Raw genomic sequence first — 13,629 nt, forward strand, 5'->3', positions numbered from 1 at the left:
CAATGAAGGTGTTTTGAATTTTAGGTCTCTGCTGCAGTCTTTCTCCAGCCATTAATAATAAGTATTTATTGAGTGCCTGCTGTTTGCCAAGCCACAGCTCTAGGTACCACGGTGACTCTGTGACTAAAACAGGCAAAAATTCCTGAGCTCCTGGAGTTTACATTCTGGTGGTTGGGGTAGACAGACATGCAATAAAGGAAATTATAAGTGTGTAAGAAATTGCTAAGAAAAAAGTAGATGAGAATTAGGATTGGTTGTGCCAAGTTGAGGAAGTAGTACTTTCAGGTAGGGTTGTTAGGGCAGGCCTCAGTAAGAGGGCGACATTTGAGCAAAGACTAAAAGGAGGTGAGAAAAGAATGTGTATCTGGGAAGGAACCAGTGCAAGGCACAGGATGGAAACACTCCTGTGCGGTCTAGGAACAGAGGGAAGGCAGGGCATGGGGCCAGTGTTTGGGGGAGGAGGCAGAAAATGAGGCCAGAAAAGTCATGGGGAGTGGGGCTTTTATGTTGGGGTTCTTGGCTTCCCCTGTCCCCAGTATGATCTTTGCTGATGGGGAGATGATGGGTGGAGCAGGTTTAGGCCAGAAGATCAGGAGTTCCATTGTAAAGAAATTGAAGGTGAAATGTCTGCACATGGCTGGATAGAGAAGTGAGCTGCTTGTTAGAGTGATTAGGTGCAAATCTCTCCAGAGAGATGGCTAGTTGCAGATTTGCACGTTACCACCTGCATAAGGAGTCAGTTTTATAGACAGCCACTGATGTTTTGATATTTGCTTTTATTATATATTACCTTACAGAGACATAGTTGGACCATGTATATGTGTGTAGTTATTTATTTATTATTGAGATAGTTGTAGATTACTGCATAGTGGAATGAAACAATACTAAGAGGTTCTTTGTACTCTTTTCCCAGTTTCTCCCACTGGTAACATTTTATAAAACAGCAACATAATATTACATTGACATTGATATTGAAACAATCCATCTGTCTTACTCAGACTTCTCCACTTGTATTTATACTCATTTGTGTTTGGGTAGGTGTTTAGGGTTTGTTTGGGTTTCTGGGTTTTTTGTTTGGTTGGTTGATTGTAGATTTTATTTATTTGGGAGAGCAGGAGAAGGAGCAGTGGTCTCATGCTGAGCACGGAGCCTGACACAGGGCTTGATCGGAGGATCCTAAGATCGGGACCTAAGCCAAAATCAAGAGTCAGTGGCTTAACTGACTGAGCCACACAGGCGCCCCCCGGTGTTTAGTTCTATACAATTTTTCACTTGTATAGGTTCATGTATCCACCACCATAGTCAAGACACCGAGCAGTTCTAATTAATCCTTTTATAACCCTTCCATGCCTCTGTACCTTATAGATAGGTAGGTAGGTAGGTTGGTAGGTGAGCAGAGTTATATAGATATATATAGATAGATTGGTTAGGTTTGGTTTTAGTTAGCATTCTTTTAAGTTTTTTAAGTTATGTTAAAATATACAAATACACAAAATTTACCATTTTAACCGTCTCTCAAGTGTATAAATCAGTAGTGTTATGAGTGTATCCACATACTGAGAAGTCACTGTTGTGGAACCAGTTGTTCAGAACTTAGTCATTTTGTGAAACTAAACTATATACATCTTAAGCAACAACTCTTCATTCTCCCTACCCCCAGCTCCTGGCAACCACCACTCTACTTTCTGTCTTCATAAATTTGACTGCTCACAGACCTCATTTAAGTGGCACCGTGTATTATTTGTGACTAGCTTATGTTAATTACAACATTTTCAGGGTTCATCATTGTAGAATGCATCAGAATCTCTTTCCTTTTCAAGGCTGAATGATATTCTGTTGTATATATTATATATATACCACAGTTTGCTTATCCATGCATCTGTCAGTGGACACTTACATTGCTTCTACTCTTGGCTCTTGTGACTAATGCTGCTATAACACGGGTGTACAATATCTCTTCAAGACCTTGCTTTCAAGGTCTTGCTTTTGGATATATACCTGGAAGTGGAATTGCTGGACCACGGGTAATTCAGTTTTTCATTTTTTTAAGGAATGCCCATGCTGTTTTTGATAGCAGCTGTGACATTTTACCCTCCCCCCAGTGGTGCACAAGATTCCATTTTCTCCACATCCTCACCAGCACTTGTTTCTCTCTCTCTCTCTCTCTCTCTCTCTAATGGTAGCCAACCCAACAGATGTAAGGTCATAATCTCATTCTGGTTTTGATTTGCATTTTTGTGGTAGCTAATGATGTTGAGCATCTTTTTACATGCTTATTGGCCATTTGTTTATCTTCTTTGGAGAAATGTCTGTTTCTGTGCTCTCTATTCTGCTATGCTGGTCTATATGTCTGTCTTACGCCAGTACACACTGTTTTGATTACTGTAGTTTTGTAGTTAGTTTTGAGATCAGGAAGTGTAAGACTTCAACTTTGTTACTTTTCAAGATTCTTTTAGCTATTCAGTGTCCCATGAGATTCCACAAGAATTTATAGGATGGGTTTTCTATTTCTGCAAAAAATGTCATTGCTGGTTTTTGTTTTGTTTTGTTTTCTTTTGTTTCAAGTGAACTCTACCCCCAACACAGTGCTGGAACTCAGAACCCTGAGATCAAGATTTGCGCGCTTGGTACTGACTGAGCCAGCCAAGCATCCAATCACTGTAGTTTTGATAGGGATTGCATTAAATCTGTAGAGCTTTGGATATTGTTGACATCTTAACAGTATTAAGTTTTCCAGTTTATGAAGACAAGAGTTTTTCCTTTTGTTTGTGTCTTTAATTTCTTTCAGCGCTGTTTTCTAGTCTTCAGTGTACAAGTCTTTAGCCTTCTTGGTTACGTTTATTATTTCTAAGTATTTTTTTATTCTATTTTTTTTTTTAAAGATTTTATTTATTTATTTGAGAGAGAGAGACAGTGAGAGAGAGCATGAGCGAGGAGAAGGTCAGAGAGCGAAGCAGACTCCCCATGGAGCTGGGAGCCCGATGCGGGACTCCATCCCGGGACTCCAGGATCACGCCCTGAGCCGAGGCAGTCGTCCAACCAACTGCGCCACCCAGGCGTCCCTTTTTATTCTATTTTAAATGGAATTGTTTTCTTGGTTTCTTTTTTAGATTTTTCACTTGATGTACAGAAATGCAACTGATGTTTGCTGATTTTATGTCATTCAATTTTACTAAATTTATCCTGTGGACTCTTTAAGGTTTTCTGCATAGATCATGTCCTTTGCACCCACCTTATATTTTAATATTCTTTTGTAATTTTTTTCACTTAATAAATGTTTCAAACATTTTCCCATGTTTCATATTTTGTTACAAGTTCACCAACATTTGTTAAAAGTGAGTGTTAATGGGCTGTATAGGATAAGCCCTTCCAGGAACAATGTACAGTGGGCAAGGGCTCAGGTTCCCCTAAGCTTCCAATATGTACTCACAGATGTTCGGTTGGATCTGCCCAGTGAGCTTTCAAGAGCATAAAGACTCAAAGACAGGAGCACAAACCAAAGATCTGAAGGCCACTGAGAGTGCCAGCCATTCTTTTTTGGGCCCTCCCTGCTTCTCTTTGGCCAGTCCTCTCTGTTCAGACTAAGTTCCACATTTGGGCCTCCTCCAGGAGTCTTTTACCCAGATACCAAGGAGGAGGATGCTGTCTGACCACGCCCTGTCAAAATTCAGCTTCTGTACCTTAATTTTTATTCCTGCCAGAGAGAGCATTCATGCTGCAGTTGTCAGATCAGCAACCCCCAGGCAGGGAATATGGCCAACTGTCACAGTTCCGGGGAGAGAGTGACAGGAGGGTGCTCTGTGTGGTCTGAGGAGGGGTGCAAGAAGGTGTCCAAGAGGGGTCACCTAAAAGCAGGTCCCCAAGGAGAATGGGCTTTGGTAGGTGTGCAGGGAAAACATGCCACTTCATTTGAGGGTGTGGCTCTAGGGCCCAGGGAGTGGATTAATTTTTCTTTTGTCTCTGTTTTTAAAAAACAAAAATTAAGATTTTATTTATTTATTTGACAGAGAAACTACAGAAGCAGAGGAAGGGTCAGAGGGAGAAGGAGAAGCAGGCTCCGCACTGAGCAGGAATCCTGATGCAGGCCTCGATCCCAGGACCCTGAGATCGTGACTAGAGCCACCCAGGCACCCCTTCTCTTTGTTTTTGTACAAAGAAAGGTGGAATGCAGGAAACAGTTAGGAATTCATCTTTAACATTGTGCCACAGGAAAAGTTCTCTAACTAATCAGGCCATAGATCCTTTTCCTCTACTCTGCCTCAAAGAGCCCTTTAGAAAAAAGAGGTCTGTTCCTACTGTGGGTATGTGAACCTCTATATTCCTTAGACTGAAGAGTCTAGTGCTGGAAAGAAGTAGGGAGCCAATACCATGCTGGTGGCTTTGAGTAGCCATATTTCATCAACTCTGTGGCGCGTCTCTACAGAAGGAAACTACCCCAGTCACACCTTTCACCAAAGCACATTGTGATTTTAGAAATGTTCACATGTGAAATGTGTGCATCTTCAAAGCAATGTGGCACAGCATCTTAATCTCTCTGAGAAAGTACTTGTCTTCCACACCATTCAGATTGGAAAACTGGTATTTGGAGGCATTCAGTAACTTACTCAAGGCTGCATAGTTGTTGAGTGGCATGGTTAAGAATTCTGCCGAGGCATGTTCATTGTGCACACCCGGGACTGTTCCCTGCCCTTGTTTCTGCCTTCCTCTGGAGCCTTGAGGCCCCCTCTGGTTTTAACAAAAGCCCATGCTTCACGCAGCTATGTGGAGCTGAAATGTGAATCTGACCTTAGCATTCCCTTGCTTCAGAGGTAGCTGTAGAGGAAGGTCTGTGTTCCTCAGCGGTGTCTTGCTAGGCCCTACCCACCCTTCTCTCCCCACATTCTGCAGCAGCTTGTCAGAATTATTCTATATTCTATGCCATGTCCCCTCTGCCTGAAATTCCCTTCCCTACTCTTCTGGCTGACTCCTCCTCAGACTTTGGGACTCACTTCAGTTGTGATTTTTGTAGAAAGCCCAGGGTGAGTTAGGTAGCTTTCCGCCTGTGCAGACACCCATCCCTAGGAGCTTCCTGAGGGCAGGGCTGAACCTTTATTGGCTTTACCTTTCTTCTGCTTAGTCCCATAGCAGGCTCATAGACAACCACAAAGGTGGATGGATGAGAAAAGATCCCATCAATGCTATGAGTGGGTGTGGTGGGGAAGATTTGGGCTGTGATGGCTACCTGTGCAGCGAAGCTTCTCTGCTTACCTAGGCTCTGCTCTGTGTGCTCTTGGGGAGTCAGGTTTGTTTCTGACTTGCATATAAGTCATTTCGATGTGCTTCTTGAGGGGCATATAATACAATGTCTCACAGACTTACGGAACTGAAAAGCCCTCCTGTGGCCAGGTGCCTGCTCCCCACTGATGGATGGCCTTCTCAAGACTCTAGCTGAGTCAGCTAGAACCTTTTTGGTGAAAATGTCAAATATGTAGCTCCAGTTGCCCTAGGCAGGAAACTGAATGAATTAGCATAACAAACTACCCCTAACCTTGCTGGCTTAAAACAATAGCTATTTTATTATTTGTTTGTGATTGTGAAACCTGGCCAGGCTCCCTAGGGACAGCTCATCTTAGTTTTGCACTGTATCTGCTGGGATGGCTGGAGCAGTTTGGGGCCAGAACAGTTCACTCTGGGGTCCTGTTTCAGGGCTCTCATTCTCACTGTTGTCTGGATTCTTTGACCCTTTGACCCTGGATTCTTTGGCCAGCTTGGGGGGGGGGGGGGTCTCAGCACAGTGGCCTCAGGGTACGTGGACTTCTTACATGGCAACCACCTGATCACTGGAGCCAGACAGATGCCATAGGGCTCTGGCTTCCTCCAGAGGGCAAAAGTTGAACTGCTGGACCTTCTTTAGGCTTAATCTCAGAAGTGGAGCAGCATCACTTCAGTCACATTCTCTTAGTTAAAACAGATCACAGAGCCAATCCAAATTCAAGGAAAAGGAAGCTTGCAAAGGCAGGAGTCCTGAGAGTTGTGTTTCACCAGAGCCTAGCCAGGCAGCAGTCTCCCCAGGCCTTGGGACTGAGGTGTCCAGGGTGATCGAAGCTCAGTTTAGCAAGTCCAAGGCCATGTCCAGGTCATCAGGACAAGTTGCACATGTGTGCACAGCTCTCACTTTCCCTCTGACTCCCTACTTCACCTTTCACCTGTGGGCTTTGAATCTTTTCCCTCCAGGCAGTGTCATCAAAGGCCTCCCAGCATGTCCAGGCATGTCCCTTCCCAGCTTCATCTGAAGGGGCAGCACATTATATACTTAAAGCTGAGCATCCAGTGTGCCCCCTCAAGCTGCATGACCTTGGGCAACTTCCCTAAGTTTTGTGCCTCGGTTTCCCCCTCTTGTCAAATCAGGATGTCAGAACAATCCATTTCACCGGGTGGTGTGAGATTTAGAGAATACCCAGGACTGTGCTGCCTGCATGGCTTGAGGGGCCACATCAGATGCTTAGTAGAGTGTGTCATGGACTGGGAAGGAGAGCTCCACAGGGCTTACCCCACTGTGGCTCTGCCTCTCCCGGAAGGAGTAGCTGGCTGGCACCTATGGGGACTGTCCCAACTCATTCTCAGCACTAGACACCATGGTCTGCACAGCTCATAGCCCTAATTGTCCTTTCTTTTTTCTTGAGGCTTCCTTGTCAGACACTTGTCGTGCCCCAGATGGTCAAGAAACCCTCTTTCTTGCTATTGCTTCCCTCCTAGGTCCTCAGCCTCTGGGAAAGTATGGCACATTCTCAGCAGCAGTGTGTCAGGCTCTCTGGCTTAACACACGAGACAACCACCTGACCCAGCAAGGGCGTGGTGTGCCAGTGTAAGTCTGAGTGCATAGGCACAGGAACACCAGTGTTAACACTTCCAGTCTTACCCATATTCTCAGTCCCTACCTTCTTTTTACCTACTGTACATAGTTTTCTGGATTCTTATCTTGAAGGCGAAGATGGGGCTAATTAGGGTCTGCCCATCTGGACTGTGGAAGAATAGCAATAGCTCTCTCTCCTCGGGTCCTTGTAAGTGCGCTCCACTGCTGGTTCTGGCTCCTTCCAAGCTATATAGAGTGCCAAGCTGTGTTGGGGCTTGTTTTGGGAATCCTCGGAGTGAATGCTCAGGGCAGACCAGGGCTGAATTTCCCGTATGTTTGTGCTCCAGGAAGGCAATCAGTAGCAGCTTGGCTAAACTTGACCTGTCACTGTAGAGCTCTGGCTCTTAGGTGTGGACCTGGAGGTGACTGAGGGTCTGGGGAACCTGGCTAGAGCTGCCAGCATGGCAGGGTCCTGCTGTAGTAGCCTTTGTTGTTTTGAATTTCAGTAAGTAATAGAGATGAAATAGTATGTGATGCAATTTCCAACTTTGCTTGGGTTTCTGCTTGTTCTCTGAGACAAAATAGGACCCTTGCATTTGGGGCACCTGCTTGCTAGTATCCTTACACAGCTGTTTCACCCTACTGTGTAATGACAGGAAGGAGAGCACACTTCTCCTTGTCTGTGGAAGCTCAGGCTCGGTTTGCCTGTTAGGGGTATGGCTCTGTGGAAGAAGATAAAGTGAGCTGTCTATTCCTTGGGGCCCACACTGGCCATTGCCTTTTTGGGTACCAGTATTTGATTTTCCGTATTTGGACAGTAACCCTGGCAAGACATTCAGCTGTTAGGCGCCACCGCCTGCTCCTGCCCCACCCTGCCCTGTCTCCACTTGCCATCATGTGATTCTAGAGCTGGTAGCCCTCCTTCTGGTGTCCATGCCAACTCCTTAGGTAACGGAGACAGCATCCTCAACCAAGAGATTCCTTGGCAACAGCACCTTGTTTGTATTAGTGATTGCTGACGTTCAGTCTATTGTCATGCATCTGATTTGTCACTGAATAAATGTTACTGAGCCACCACTTATCAGGCCTTTGCTAGAAGCTGAGGATATGGTGATAAACTTGACAACAATTGACATGCCACTCTTAGCATGGAAGCAGACTGGTTAACCCGACAAATGCCACAGGGACCAGGCCCCAGCAACACTTCAGTCTGCTGCGTTTCAAGCTGTCATGACGCCTTATCAGTCTGGTCCACCAAGCTAGCCACACCACTTCATGGGCCCTTGGTGTGGTGTGGGTCTGCACCCTGTGGGGACTCCAGGAGATAGTAGCTACAGTTCTTCCCCCTGGAGGGACTGAGCATTCAGTTGAACAGAGCACATCCTATGAAGGAAGTTCAGCCATAGGAGAGGCCAAGAAAGCTGACTCTCCACAGACTTCGATGCAACACAAATATATAGGAGGGCTTCTGGAAGCAGAAGGATGAGGGAAGTGATAACTGTGGTCTTGGTCAGCTACTGGTCCTACCCAGCTGTCAGCAAGGCAGAAAGGCCAGGGTTCTTATGTCTAGGCTGCCAGCCAAGTGCAGGTCCATGGGATGGAGAGGTAGCTGAAGATGTAGCTCTGTAAGTCAGAGCTGCTGTCATAAACAGATCATAGCTTTAACAAATGTGTGTCCCCGGAATGTGGCCAGCTACTGTCTGTTGGACCTCTGTGCAAACGCTCAAGCAATCTTTGGACTCAGTTCTAATGACAGAACGCTTTGTTCCCCTTTGAGACTCAGCTATTTAATGTCACTTGGAGAGTCTTCCAGCAGTTTCTACTTTAACTAAAACTGTTAGATCATTTCACTCTTAGAAGGAATTTATCGGCAGCCTATTATTTTTTCCCAGGAGCAGCGATTAGAGATACTACTCAAATAACCACTCTTTCAAAAATTTTGACTTTGCTGCTATTCTCCAGTGAATACAAGCCAAGATAGATGTTGTGTGTGTGTTTTTTCCCTTTGTTTCCAGGAAAGCCAATTTTTTCAGTTGATATTCACCCTGACGGGACCAAGTTCGCAACTGGAGGACAAGGTACGTTGACAGAGTAACAGAAGGAGCACGCACGGTCCTGACACCTTGCTCTGCTTCTCCTGGTTGCCCACTGAGCTGAAGATAGAATACTTTCTTTTTTTTTGGTATAGATATGACTCCATTTAAAATGTACAATTATAATCTGTTATCTCAAAACCCTTGTTTTTTGCTCTAGTGTGCTTGCTCCATATAAATATTTCAGTAGTGGGTGTATCTTTCTAATTCTTATTTATTGGGTTAATATTCAAATCATTTTGAATCCCCAAATCCCAGTTTATTGAAGGTGGCAAGTGGCAGGTGGTCCCATGGATAGATCCCCAGCCCCTGAGGCCAAGGTTGGGTCCTCATCTTTGTTCTGGCAGTACTTTCTCATCTGAAAAAGGGGAAGAAGTGGTTAAACTAAAACTACAGAGTTAGTCACGTAGTTATGAGGCCTTTTCTGGGCTCAGAGGAATTCAGCTAAGTTAGAGAAGAAGTATGCTGTGGGCAAGTAAAAATGCCTGCGCCATTTGAAAATATGGCCCATAGTATTATTAGCATGCTTCATCAGTGTTACAGTGTCACAGTAACAGTGCTGCTTGGAAAGATAGTCATTTTTCAGACCAGGACACCAAGATGTATATATGGTGGAACAAGGTGGCATTCCCACAGATCTCAGCCCCTGACAGCTTCACTGTAGAGCAGTGTCTTCCTCTGGCCAAGGCCTTCCTAGATAGCACCTGAAGAGTGCCTCTGTGAGTTCTAGGCCCTTGGGCCAGGTGCTACAGGGTGGGTTGTCTATGAGCTTCCTGCTGCAAGGGTATGCAGGGGACCCTTGATCTCCTTCCAGCACATTACGGACTATACCTGGAAGGTACCCACTGATGTCATCTATGACTACTGCATTAAGCTGGGGGACAGGGTTTTTTTCCTCATCCATAGGAAGAGACATACCTTCCTACCCTTCTCAGTATGTAGTATCAAGAAGAGCTGTTTAGGAAATATTTTTATATACTGGCCAATAGGCAGTTTCAGGTATGCCTTGTGATAATTCTGACATGTCCATTTGTAGGCATTTATTGGTGTTTCTTCCTCTGTAGTAGTTAAATGAGGGGCCAGACTTTCATCAGTTATCAGTAGGTGAGAAGCTTAGAAAGAAAAATCATTGCAAATGATCATTGCCAAAATGCATAGATTTTTTTTTTAAAGATTTCTATTTTATTTATTTGACAAACAGAGATCACAAGTAGGCAGAAAGGCAGGCAGAGAGAGAGGAGGAAGCAGGCTCCCTGCTGAGCAGAAAACCCGAGGTGGGGCTTAATCCCAGGACCCTGGGATCATGAACTGAGCCAAAGGCAGAGGCTTTAACCCACTGAACCACCCAGGCACCCCCATAGATAAATTTTTTAGCTGGGTTTTATATCACCTTATGATCCAGGATCCCTAAATGCCCTCTTTTGGTTGCTCTCCCATCTATAGGTGACAACAAAGGGCAGATAAGAAGATAATGAGGCTTTTTTCCTGTATACAGGGCACATTTCATTTAGACATGGGTCTCAAAGCATCCAGTCAGCTCTAGGAGCGGCCCTTGACTCCAGGCAGCACCTGAAAAGGGATCAAAGTACTGGCAGGAATGTGCTGTTGCCCTTGGTTGCTAGGGTTCCCATGCGCAAACCTGAAAGGGTCCTGGGACATCAGTTTTTCCAGCTCTTCAACTTACAGATGAGGAGTCTGGTTCGTGGGCAGGGATGAGGACCTTCTAGGGGCTCCTGAGGGATCTGTTGTAGAGGACAGAGTAGAGCTCATTCCCCTCCTAATTTCTAGTCCAGAGTTCTTTTCAAAGTCAGGTTGGCTTCCCCCTACTACTAAATCCATATACTTTTTGACCCCTTTCAGCACTTAATCTTTCTTCATTTCTTTTCTGTAACTTAAATTAATGATGCAAATTTAGTCTCCTCCAGTCTTGTCCATAATGATTTATGAAAGCTAAGTGAAGACTGTGTCTCAGAGTTAATACCAAATTTCTACTTCTTGCACATTGAATTTTTTCTGCTCCTTCATTCCAGGACAGGATTCTGGGAAGGTTGTGATCTGGAATATGTCTCCAGTCCTCCAGGAGGATGACGAGAAGGATGAAAATATTCCCAAGATGCTTTGCCAGATGGACAATCACTTAGGTATTACAGAGTGGCCCTTTGCAGGCTTTGCGTGTTGGCAGAGTGCCCAAGGTTAGCACATGTGTTTGTAATTAGAAAGATAAGGCCCCGTGCGGCGGTAACTCCCCTCGGCCTGCTGTCTGAAGGCACAGATGTTGGCTGCACACCTGGGTGAGTTATTCGGCAGAAGACTCGGCCCGCCCACAGAACCATCTTTGGACAGTCTGCAGGTACCTCTGGTGATTTCCTGCTCATGAGTCGTTACTGCCTGATTCCATGGGGCTTTGGGGCCAGCGACCTGAAAGCAGTAGGGTTCTGGGGAAGGGTATATTAAAGACAACTCACCAAAATGTCTCAGATTGCCACAGTGTCACTCTGAGACCCTCTGCCAGGATCCTTTTGATGGTTGGACAGTGTTGTGGTTTCCTTTCCTATATTTAGTGCCATAGTTTCCTATGGGTGACTGTATCTGGCTCTGATTTCCAACCTAGCTGTCTTCCCTGAGATACTCCATTAACAGCTATGTCCCCTTACTTAGCTCTTTGTGTTCTTGCTCTCCGAACGTGCCTCAATGCCCGCTGACTTGGAGCATAAGTCATTCGCAGGCCATGTGTGGGCTACAACTTGTATAGTGTTCCTTGTATCGCAGGGTTCCCAAAGGCCGAGCTGTGAGTGCTCCCAGACGCTCTCACCCATCAGAGGCCTAGGAGGCATTTCTCCTGGTCTTAATTTATAAGTGCAGAACCAGTCAACCTGCAGTGCTGACAAGTTTGGAAAACCCAAATTTAAAAAGGCCACAGATGGGATGAAGTCAGAGTTTTATGCTCTAACAAGCTGCTCCCCTGAAAGTTTTGTGAAGGGCATCTCAGCCTTTTTAGTACATGCCCTCATTTCAGGAATTCTCCCTGCTCAGGAACACATCTCATCATGAGATAGCCCTTTTGAAATAGAGATTTAGTTACAAGTTTTCATGGAAATCCACCTCCTGTTGATTGTTTCATCCAGTACTAACACTTCTCAGGTTATGTAGACTTCCCCTCGCCAAACTCTGTCCTGATCATTTGTTATTACAGTACAAGTAGGATAGTATTTAATCTGGATTGTTCTTCTGGGACTCACCCACAGTGGATGCCTTGAATAGTTGAGAGAGAATAGGTTTTATAAACCCTTTGCATCTTGCCAGACTCTGCATAAAGCAAATGGGCATGACTATTGGATTTTCATCACCCTATTTTTTTTTTTCTTCCCAGCATGTGTGAACTGTGTGCGGTGGTCAAACAGTGGGATGTATTTAGCTTCTGGGGGAGATGACAAACTGATTATGGTGTGGAAGCGGGCTACGTAAGCATCATTTTCCTTTCTTCACATTTTATTTTTAGAAGCTTCTTTGCTGGTCTTAATCACAGTCATCTTTCCCCATTCTGGCACTGAAGTCCCTAGAGCTCCAAACTTCCTGAATAGCAGGAAGCACACATAGGCCTGGAGCCGCTGGGGCCTGACTAGGGCTTGGAGAAGCCACCCACCTGCCTGGAGACCTATTCAGTCACCCCCTCCCAGGCCTGCAGCATTTCCACCTGAAAAGGAATATTTAATCCTTTCCATTGCTGACATTGGTAACTTTGTTTGTTTTGCTCTTCAAATGAAATTTCCCAACATACAGAATAGGTTAAAGTCAAAGTGCTCTGATGGAATGGGGGGTGGTATCTGGAGCCTGCCCTTTTTGCCACTTACCTCATTCTCTGTCAGCCCCACCTTGGGACTCTAAGGAGCCCCCTTTGAAAGTGCCTGCTCTGTACCCATAATGAACTAACCATCACATAGAAAACTTTTTCTTTAAACCTAGGCAGAGTGTCTCGGGGTGGGTCCTGGGACTCTGTTCCATAACCAGCTCCCCAGGTGACTCTGGGAGCTAGTCAGACTAGGGAACCAGACCCTACCCCACTGCTTAGCCAGAGTGGCCCTTTGGCCGTGGCCATGAGAGCAGAGGCGTGCTATCTCCTTTGGCCCACTTAGTGAGCTCCTTCTGTGAGTTGGTAAAGAGTTCTGTGGGAGCAGAGTGTGTTAACAGAGGCTCTGTGCATCAGTGGTGTCACCACCACCTCCATGGGGACCTACCCGACTGCTTGCATGGCAAGCAGTTAGTACCCGGGCTTTGACTGCTTTGCAAGAGCGCTTTAAAAAGACTGTTGGCTTTGCTGCTTTAGTTCATGTAAATAATGAATTTAGTAGATAATTTGGGAATCTGAAAAAGTGTGTGAAAATCACCATCCAAAAAAGCCATGATTAATATTTTGGTATTTTTCATGTGTGTCTTTCTGATCCATTTTCCATGCATAGATGATATCGATATTACATGTATTTTTTTTTCTTTACATAGTGATATCTTCATATTGTATAGGATGTCCTGTGGCCTGCTTCTTTCATTTAATTATATTTGGTGAACATTTCCCCATACAGTGGATAGTCTCTTACCACAAGATTTGTGATGGCTATTTAGTATTTCATTAAGTGCATGGAACATAACTTACCTAATCAGTCCCTTTTGTTCAACAATTTGATGCTTTCTGGCCATTGTCTGGTTTGC

The 13,629-nt window shown here is 45.0% G+C and overlaps 1 protein-coding gene across 5 annotated transcripts in view; it reads left to right on the forward strand.

Moving 5' to 3' along the window:
* Positions 1-13,629, forward strand: part of LOC122903169 (protein HIRA) — an 87,245-nt gene that overhangs the window by 8,827 nt on the left and 64,789 nt on the right. For 4 of the 5 annotated variants that reach the window (XM_044243723.1, XM_044243724.1, XM_044243726.1 and 1 more), the window contains exons 2-4: positions 8,848-8,910; positions 10,956-11,066; positions 12,296-12,386. In XM_044243723.1, the coding sequence (XP_044099658.1) occupies positions 8,848-8,910; positions 10,956-11,066; positions 12,296-12,386 (265 nt within the window). The other variant, XM_044243728.1, reaches the window with a different exon arrangement.

This window comes from Neovison vison, chromosome 3 (genome assembly GCF_020171115.1).
Source record: "Neovison vison isolate M4711 chromosome 3, ASM_NN_V1, whole genome shotgun sequence".
Taxonomy (NCBI): Eukaryota; Metazoa; Chordata; class Mammalia; order Carnivora; family Mustelidae; genus Neogale; species Neogale vison.